This window comes from Nematolebias whitei, chromosome 2 (assembly GCF_014905685.2).
Source record: "Nematolebias whitei isolate Nwh7 chromosome 2, NemWhi1, whole genome shotgun sequence".
Lineage (NCBI taxonomy): Eukaryota > Metazoa > Chordata > Actinopteri > Cyprinodontiformes > Rivulidae > Nematolebias > Nematolebias whitei.
The window spans coordinates 18,653,582-18,663,361 of record NC_056499.1 but is presented as its reverse complement, the minus strand read 5'-3'; the positions used below and the strand labels follow the sequence as shown (position 1 = coordinate 18,663,361).

Sequence of the window (9,780 nt, the reverse complement as noted above, 5' to 3'; positions counted from 1 at the left end):
TACACAGTTTCGTTCCACCTCATGTACCACATGTGATACGAATGACAATAAAAAAAAACTTGAACCTTGTGGCATGATCCTGAAATTTTTTATTTTGTTTAATTCCTTTTGCAATTGTGTTATTGTTGATGTAGACTCCCTTCTTTGTTCTTTATGTTTCATTTAGTCCCTCTTCTCCATCTTGTTCCCTCCGTCTCTTGCTCCTCATCTTTCACCTGTCCCTCATTTACAAGTCAGACCAGCGCGTTCACCTGTTCTCATCCCTTCCTGGTTCTCAGCCACTCACCAGTCTCTCATCCTGTTTGTTCCCTGACAGTTTCCCCGATGTCCTGCTCCTTGTTGTTTACATCTCTGTATTTTGTCAAGCTGTCCTGTCTATATGTTTGTGTTGTTCCATTGTCCATTCAGCCATCGAACATCTGCGTCCTCGTGTCCTTGCTCGCCCCCTGACAGCTTTAATAAAACAAAGGCTAAAAAACGACAGCTGAGGTTTGAGACATTTGTTCAGTTTTTGAACTTGGTGTCATTTCTGCTTTATGGATAAAAGCTTCAGGTAGAAAAGTGGTTTAGTACATTTTCTCCAAGTCATATTTGCACATTCTTCTTCTTCTTCCATCTTTTCCCTCTTCAGAGGTCGCCACAGCGAGTCATCCTCCTCCATCTCACTCTGTCCTCACTCCAACTACCTCCATGTCCTCTCCAACTACATCCATATATCTCATCTTTGTCTCTTTCCTGGCAGCTGCATTTCTAACATCCTTCTGACAATCCCTCCTCTGAACATGTCCAAACCATCTCAGTCTGATCTCTCTAATTTTATCTCCCAGTTGTTCAACCTGTGCTGTACCTCTGATGATCTCATTCCTAATCTTATCCATCCTTGTCACTCCTCAACATCTTCATTTCTGACACTTCCGGTTCTTTCTCCTGTCTTTTTGTCAATGCCACTGTCTCCAGACCATACAACATAGCTGGTCTCACCACTGTCCTGTAAACTTCAAAACTTGTAAACACATTATTTGACAAAAATAAATCACAAATCAGAAACGTCTGCCATTATGTTTTTTTCCCTCCTCTCTCTCTTATAATGTCCCCATTAGGGAGTCCTGCTCTCAAACCTTCACCCTCAAAACCTCCAAGTCCATGAGGAGGAATGATGAGCTGATCTGACCCCTTCAGGAAATTATAGTAATCTGGACTTTGTGAAATCATGAGTACTTCAGCGACAGGAAGCCCTAACATGGAGGTGAAGGTGGTTTCCCAGGAGATGGCGTTGCTTAGCAACATATTGGCAGCTTACACCTTTATTGCAGGTACAGTAGCAGCTCAGGTATAATAGCCCTAATTTGTTGTTGACAAAAATATTGATGAATTGTCTGAGTTTTGAAAGAAAAGCTGCTAATTTACCAATAATGGACAGAAAAACAATTTGGTGTGGAGACCAGAAGATGAAATCTGAGGTGAAGAGGTTTGTTTTTCTAAATCATCTGTTTAACTCTAAATTGTTTTGTCCCTCGCTCAAAGACCAGCCGGAGAGGACGGCTCTGGTGTTCCTCGGAGGGGTCAGCGTGGGTCTTCTGGTCACCCTGTGCGCCATCGTCTTCCAGATACACTGTCGAGCAGACTGTCACTATGGCAACACTAACGACCTTCAGCATCGCCACAAGGTTGGACATCACCACCGCCAGCACATCTGTGCCCACCATCAGCCCAGCGACGGTAATGCAGACCCCTCTTCTGCTCTGGTCGTGGCCTCTAGAGGGACCGGGGTCTCCGTGGCCTCTGGGGCCTCCGGGGCCAATGAGCCGGAGGTCTGGGACGACGCAGCTGACCTGTCGGCACAGAGACGCCGACGCTTCGAGAGAGCTCTGCTCCACGCCAACATGTTCACATCCTCTGAAGGTGCCTCGCACACACAAACACACTTTAAAGACCCTTGAATTATTTTATTGTTGTGGTTTTTGTCTGATCTGGACTTTGAACAAATCAGTGTGGTTCCTATAAAAGCATTTGATGCTGAAAGTCAGTTCATATTTTCTTTAAACATATTTTAGCAATAACATTTGATTAATTGAGTTACGCTATTCAACCGACAGATCTTTATTTTTTTAGTTTTCACGTCTTTTACTTAAAAAGACATTCAACAAATATTCATAAGCAAGAAAAAAAAGGCAGAGATAAATATTTTTAGAATAATTTAAATTAGAATACAGTTCTGAGCAAACATCCTGAACATTTTAAATGATTTGTCAAGAAGATGGCTGAGTCAGCGTTTAAACTGCTGTAGATATTTTACCACCAGGTCTTTATAAAATCATTTTATGATTAATATATTAGTGCTGGTTGGCTAAATTTAGGTTTTTTTTAAGGAAATTTTTTTTTGGAAAGACTGTTGGGAAACACAGGGAACTATCACTCAATGCCAATTTGCAAAGTTGAAAAAAAATTGAAGCAAAATATAAAGAAATTATTCATAAAGGATGTAAATAAATTAAAAGATGAACATAATCAGGTAAAGAGGCATTTTAATAGATGACGTTAAAGTCTTAATTATCAGGAAAGATTTTTCCCTCCTTGACATATCTGAACAAGATGATCTTTGAGCATACACGGTATCGGTGCTTTTTAAATACCTTTTTTCTGTGCGTGTGTCTTCAGAACTGGACCGGGCCCAGAGGCTAGAAGAACGTGAACGGATTCTCCGAGAGATCTGGATGAACGGACAACCAGACATCAGCACCGTCACTCAGAGTCTCAACAGATATTACTGATGACGTGCAGACGGACTGACAGAAAAAAGGACGTAAAGATCCTCGTTTGCACCAAACAGAAACGTCTGAAAGAACCAGGACGGTGTGAAAGCATCATGGTATCTGTGATGGCTCTGTCCTGGATGATGTTTGTTTGGAGAGAATAAAAACTCTGAGTAGAAGTGAGAACATAAAGAGGATACAACAACGTTCATTGTCTTTGCTGTCACCTGCAGCAGTCGTTTCCTGAGATTTGTAACAAACTCCTGTGATTTGGAGCCGTTTCTGCTCTTTAAGAACACAGAAATAAAACAGGAACAGTTATTAGTTTTGAGTGTAGAGTCTTGAGTTTGGATTTGTTATTATGCCGCTGCACTTTTCTTAAAGCTGGCCTTCATTGCTTGTAAACCTACTGTAGTATTGATTTGGGTGCTGGAATATTTGTGCTTAATTTAAATGTAAAAGCACAAAAAACAAGGAATTAAATGGATCTCCAACTTCCTCCCTAAAGAGGACCGTGCAAACGACAAGACTGAGGTAAACATATGGTGCTTTATGCTGTTTGAAATCTATGGTGATGATTGCACACGATGTAACAAAAGCAAGGATGGTGTGAGCTGGCGACTTATCAGCTATACATCTTGTAGCACATTATGACAATCCTCATGTTTGCCATCATGCTTCATGCCAGAACATTTTCCCCAAATAATATCCTGTGTTTAAACATTAAGTTGCTGTTTACATTTTTACAGCACTGGGTTTATGTTCTTGCTCCTGCATCGTTGAAATCATTTTGTTCTGGAGGATCAACTGTATGTGTAAGTGATGGCATCATTAACATTCTAATATGCATGAAGAGCCACAACAAAAAGGTTTGGTCAGAAGAAACAACCAAACAATCCTTAAACAGGTCTACAGAATAAAGTGATGGCACTAAACTAGCCCTGTCCATCTCCTCCTGCTGTTTTAAACGTTAAAAAAATCATTGTGTTGGATTGTCTAAAAGTTTTTTCTTTTTAATTAAAAAAAATAGATGAGTGGGACAACAGCGCCCTCTGATGTGTCTGAAGTGTCCCTGCATGTTTCTCAGATTGCTCCCAGTTTTATTTATATTCAGCTCCAAATTTGAAAATAAAATAATAATAAATGCAAAAACACAAATTTGAGATTTTTTTTTGTCTTAAAGAAATTTAAACAAGTAGTGTTTTTGTGACAAAATATCCTGTTTAAAAATTGGTTATTTGCCAACTTTAACTGTATGATAAAAACCTTCTTCTGGAAACGGTCGGACATTTGACTCTAAATATTTGATAAATCAACCAAAGTTTACAGCAAAAAAAAAAAAAAAAAAAAAAGCCCCAAGCTTTTAACCTTTCTATGGAGACTGCTTGAAAAAATAAGTTTGGTTACCAGGAAGTAAAAAAAAAAAGAGGGATAATTTGGGAATTGTGCACAGTACTGCATGTTGCTTGTTACTCCTGAATAAATCATATAAGTTTAATCAACCTTTTGTTTTTCAAAGTTTTGCCTTATTAGTAGAAATTGTGTGTGCAAAATGAGCACACAACCAATTCTGACGTGTTGTAGAGAATATTTTCCTAAATAACAAATCAATTTGTAACATTTGTGTCATGTGATTGTCTCGCTGAAATTTTGTCTTTGTAAACTTAAACAGCTGGAGGCATTAAGAGATGGTTTATTTCTGAGTAAACAAAATCAGCAGAAACTTGACAAATCCAACATTTTCATTTTTACTAGCTGTTCTCTTAAAACAGTTTAAGAAATGTATAAAATGTAATACTAAACAAATTTTATCAAGACTTATAAAAAGAAATGCAGACAAAACATTTGGTAATGTAAGTTTAATCTTTCAAAAATATATACATTTTTCCCCAGTTTGTATTTTTGTAATTCATGTATAGATTCCTACAACTACAGATATGTAAAATAAATGTTCTCAATTGAAAAAGAAACTCTTGAATCAGAATAAAATGCATTGAAACACTCGAGCACAGTTTGCTTTCTAAGACTTTAAACTTAGATGTTTCAGTAAAAAAAAAATTAACAACTTAAATCTTGGCAACATTTGATATTTGGTAAAACAGCAACCTTTCAGTTAGTGTAAGTTCAGTAAATCAAATATTGGATTACTGAATACACATGTAAACAGGTCTGTAGTGTATTTTCAGACATGATTTCAAGAACCTTAGCCTCCCTGGTAAGGTCTATTCAGAGGTACTGGAGAAGCGAGTCCGATCGGTGGTCGAACATCAGATCCAGGAGGAACAATGCAGGTTCCATCCTGGCTGTGGAACACTGGACCAGCTCTTTACCCTCACTATGGTCCTCAAAGGGTCATGGGAGTTTGCCCATCCCGTCTACATGTTTTGTGGACTTGGAGGCTTTCAGCCGTGTTCCTCGGGGTACACTGTGGGGGTGCTCCATGAGTATGGGATTGGAGGCCTGTTGCTACGAGCTGTTCAGTCCCTATACAAGCGGTGCGAGAGTTTGGTTCACATTGCCGGCAGTAAGTTGGACTCCGCCAGGGCTGCCTTTTGTCACCGATTCTGTTCGTGACTTTTATAGACAGAATTTCTTGGTGCAGCCAGCGGGCAGAGAGATCCTGGTTCGGTGGCCTAAGGATTCCAGCTCTGCTCTTTGCAGATGATGTGGTCCTGTTGGCGTCATCGTGCCGTGATCTCCAGCTCTCACTGGAGCTGTTCGCAGCCGAGTGTGAAGTGGCTGGGACGAGGATCAGCACCTACAAATCTGAGGTTATGGTCCTCAGCTGGGAAAGCGTGGATTGCTCTCTTCAGGTCGAGGTTCTGTAACAAGTGGAGGAGTTCAAGTATCTCGGGGTTTTGTTCACGAGTGAGGGAAAAATGGAGCGTGAGATTTATAGACGGATTGGTGCTGCGTCTGCATTATTGTGGACTCTGTGTCGGTCCATTGTGGTGAAGAGAGAGCTGAGCTGTAAGGCAAAGCTCTCTGTTTACTGGTCAGTCTATGTTCCTATCTTCACCTATGGTCACGAGCTCTGGGTAGTGACTGAAAGAACGAGATTGTGGATACAGGCGGTTGAAATGAGTTTCCTCTGCAGGATAGTTGGACTCTCCCTTAGAGATAGTGTGAGAAGTTTAGTCAGCTGGGAGAGACTCAGAGTAGAACCGCTGCTTCTCCACATCAAGAGAAGCCAGTTGAGGTGATTCAAGCATCTGGTAAGGATGCTCCCTGGGCAGCTCCTTAGGGAGGTGCTTCGGGCATGTATGACTGGAGGAGACCCCAGGAAAGACCCAGGACACACTGGAGAGACTGTGTCTCTCGTTGGTCTGGGAACGCCTTGGAGTCCTCCCAGAAGAGCTGGAAGAGGTGGCTGTGGAAAGAGATGTCTGGACCTCTCTGCCCCCGAGACCCGACTTCAGAACAAGCAGATGATGATGGATGGATGAATTTCAAGGATCACAAATGAAATAGAATTATCTACATTAAAATTACTGCACTAACATATAGATATTTACAACAAATGTTGGAACTGTTTAGGTTTGATTCGGTGTGAACTCTTGTGTCTTTATGTGACTACCAGTAATATTCACAGCTGAATTGTCTTCCTTCCGGTGACGGTTTCTTCTCGTGTGTCTGTCCAAATGTTCTTTTCTGGTAAACGATTGTTTGCAAATCTCACAAGTATACAGTTTCTGTCCTGTGTGTCTCCTCATGTGTCTAGTTAAATGTGAATTACGGATAAATCTGAGTTCACAAATATCACAAGCAAACGGTTTCTCCCCTGAGTGGATTCTCAGGTGTGATCTTAAGTGTGACTTATTGCCAAACCTGTATCCACAGACATCACAGACAAATGGTTTGTGGACCGTCATGTGTTTGTCGAACTTTTTCAAACTTCTAAACCTCCATCCACAAAGACGACAAACAAACGGTTTCTCCACTGTTTGGTTTGTTCTGTGGGTGCTTGAAGTTGCATTTCTGGCGCATCTTTTGCCACACTCATCACAACTAAATGATTTCAGTTTTGTCTGAACTTTCCCGTGCGAGTTAGTCTTTATTTCAACACCTTCGAGTTCAACTACACAGTTTGACGAGCTCAGTCTTGAATGACTTGTCACCTGACTGTCATGAGGCCCGTTGCTCAAAAATCGATTGCTGCACTCAGAGCATTTAGATTTGCTCTCCTTCCAGTCTGTGTCACTGTCTTCAGTTTTTGACCCAGAGCCTGACAAGTGTTTCAGTTTAGACTGAGTACTGCTCACATCATCGTCATCATCATCCTCGCTGGCATCAGTCTCTGAAGAGCTGGAATTGTCTTCCAGAGTATTTACTGCTAGGCTCATGGTAGATTCTGCTCTTCCACTGTCCTCTCCAACATTTGCTGCTGTCATTAGGTCAGTTGAGCTTCTGCTTGGAAGTTCTCTGGCCTCCACTTGCTGCTGGTGAAGCTGTGAGAATACAGCGATGCCATCATCATCCTCTTCTTTCAGAAGAACTGCAGTGAAGGGAAACCTGGTGGCATCAGTCCCCTTTCTCCCAGTGACCTCCTCTCCCTCCAGACTAATCCAGCGTTCCTCCTCTTTTATGCAGAGAGGTTCGAGTTCCCGCTGGTCCACGTCCGGTCTCGGCACTTCAGGGGCACCTTCTTTACTCGGCGCCTTCAGCTGATTTTTTGCAGGCAACGCTGAAACACATGTGGCATTTTAGACTGTTGAGATTTTCAGTTACACGAGCATCACTTGTGCGAGAAAATAAAAACAGTGTGCTAATTTGTGTTTCGTTGTTTTATTTAATAAAAGAGAAGGACAAATAATAAAAAGCTTGAATATTTATTTTGAAAAGGCCCCAAGCTTCCGCTGTTGTGACGTCAGTTAGCATGCTAAGCTACAAGTTCCTTCTGAAGAAGCTAATCTATTAGCCGGAGAGAAACTGTGACTAAACTGCAGCTAACACAGTCAAAGCCGACAGAAATAAAGTTTAAAAACTACAAACCCATCATGCGCAGCTGATCTTTGGGGATGAAAACAGAACCAGAGGTGTAGCTCTGCATCTCATTTTTCTTTGAACGCACCAATTCTTCTTCATAATTTGCGACTGTTCTTTCAAAAATCCACAATATGTCTTCCACCGCTGCCTCCAGTCGCTGTTTGACTTGTGTTCTCCACATAGCTGCTAATTATTGTCTTTAATGGCAGCTATCGTTCAGGTTTAATTAAAACGAGTGTACAGTAGTTGTAATTTCCTTCTTCGTCCTCTTTCTTCTTCTTCGTATGTTGGTGGTCGACAAACACCGTCAGGGCGCTCTACCGCCACCAACTGGTAAAGAGTAGTATGAATAAATGAAGATAGAAAGAAATTCAAGGTTTTTTATTTGTCATTCGCAACCCATGTGGTACATGTGGTGGAATTAAATTATGTATACAGGGTCCCAGTTACATCCAACAAAAGTATTAGAATGTAAAAGAAAAACAGTAAAAAGATCTAAGATATGAACTCATCAAGTTCAAGTCAAGTTTATTGTCATTCGCATCACATGTGGTACATGAGGGTCCCAGTTGCACCCAAAAATAGCAAAAAATTAAAAAAAGAAACAGTATATAAGGATCTAAGATACAAGATATAGGCCTACGCTAAATGAAGGCTACTAAAGATCTAAGTGCTAATAATGTAAAACAATACGATGCAACAGCAGCCCATATATAGCCTATACATACATATGTAATACATAGTTTTATCATGTTTCAGGTTTTAGTTGTTTTTTTTTCCCCCAATCTCTCACTCCTTCCACAATTATCATTTTCTTTGTCAGTTGATCATGTTCCTGAAGACATCACTGCAGTGGTGTAGTCTATGTGAAATGCAGGTATACGGAGTATATCCACTAGAAAAGCTTGGAAATTTCAGTATACCCATTTAAAAGTGCCCAATGACACGAGCCCATGTCACGTATAGGCAATGATACATGACATCATGACATGGGCTCGTGTCATTGTCAACACATCTGGAACATTTTATAGACACAGTTGGTTCAACCTGTTTTTTGTCCTCCATTGCTCGTCTACAACTGGTCCAAAATGCTGCAGCTCGATTTTTAACTGGTACAGGCTATAGAGAGCACATCACGCCAGTTTTGGCCTCCCTGCACTGGCTACCCATTCACCTTCGGATCCAATTCAAAATTCTCATGTATGTTTTTAAATCACTGAACAGTTCCGCCCCATCCTATCTCACTGATCTTCTGCAGCCATATGTCCCACCGTGCTCTCTGAGGTCAGCAGACCAGATGCTTCTCTCAGTCCCAGAAACCCGTCGTAAGCTCAGAGGTGACAGTTGTTGCAGGTCCACGACTGTGGAATGAGTTGCCACTGAGTGTCCGGCAGGCTCCCACACTCTCAGTCTTTAAAAAGTCTCGCTTGAAGACCCACTTCTATTCTCTTGCCTTTAACACGGTGTGATTTGTTTTGGTCCGGTCTGTTCTCTACACTGTTGGCCATTTTAGTTAGCTTCTGCTGCTATTTGTATCTGTATTTTTATTTTATGTTTTCCTGTCTGCTGTGCATGTTTGTTTTCTTTTGTACAGCACTTTGGTTGGCCTTGTTGCTGTTTTAAGTGCTCTATAAATAAATTGGTATGGTATGGGTATAATTGATACTACTTAATACTTGAGCATGTTTTACTTTGATACTGTTTTATAAATTCTATAACGTTTTAAATACAAAGTTTGTTGTAAGCATCAGAGAAATTTTGAAATGTTCAATATGCTTAAAAAAAAATAAAAATAAAAATAACAAATAAAAATAAACGATTTGTACTTTGGTTTCTACGCACAGTACCCAAATGTAGATTACCCCACTGACTGTCAGATCTGCTGTAAATGAATCATTACTATTTGACTAAACATCTCAATGACACCTGCTGGCAGTTTTCAAACCACAAGAAATAATAATTAAAAAATACAAATAAAGGCAATAAAAGTATAATGTTCTGGTTGAGCTCTTCCAGCCACAGTTGAGTTGTTCAAGTATGC

The 9,780-nt window shown here is 40.6% G+C and overlaps 2 protein-coding genes across 2 annotated transcripts; one reads left to right on the top strand and one right to left on the bottom strand.

The window, feature by feature from the left end:
• The first annotated feature begins 1,179 nt into the window (after positions 1–1,179).
• eva1a (eva-1 homolog A (C. elegans)) lies at positions 1,180–2,797 on the top strand. The gene is made up of 3 exons (XM_037697511.1): positions 1,180–1,313; positions 1,525–1,902; positions 2,659–2,797. Exons 1-3 carry the CDS (start codon positions 1,211–1,213, stop codon positions 2,769–2,771), a joined length of 594 nt encoding a protein of 197 aa, XP_037553439.1. The 5' UTR covers positions 1,180–1,210; the 3' UTR covers positions 2,772–2,797.
• A 3,399-nt stretch (positions 2,798–6,196) lies between these two features.
• Positions 6,197–8,032, bottom strand: LOC119430073 (zinc finger protein 260). The gene is made up of 2 exons (XM_037697509.1): positions 7,746–8,032; positions 6,197–7,437 (listed from the first exon to the last, which is right to left on the bottom strand). The coding sequence occupies exons 1-2, from the start codon at positions 7,918–7,920 to the stop codon at positions 6,287–6,289; spliced, it is 1,326 nt and encodes a 441-aa protein (XP_037553437.1). The 5' UTR covers positions 7,921–8,032; the 3' UTR covers positions 6,197–6,286.
• Between the last annotated feature and the right edge of the window lie 1,748 nt (positions 8,033–9,780).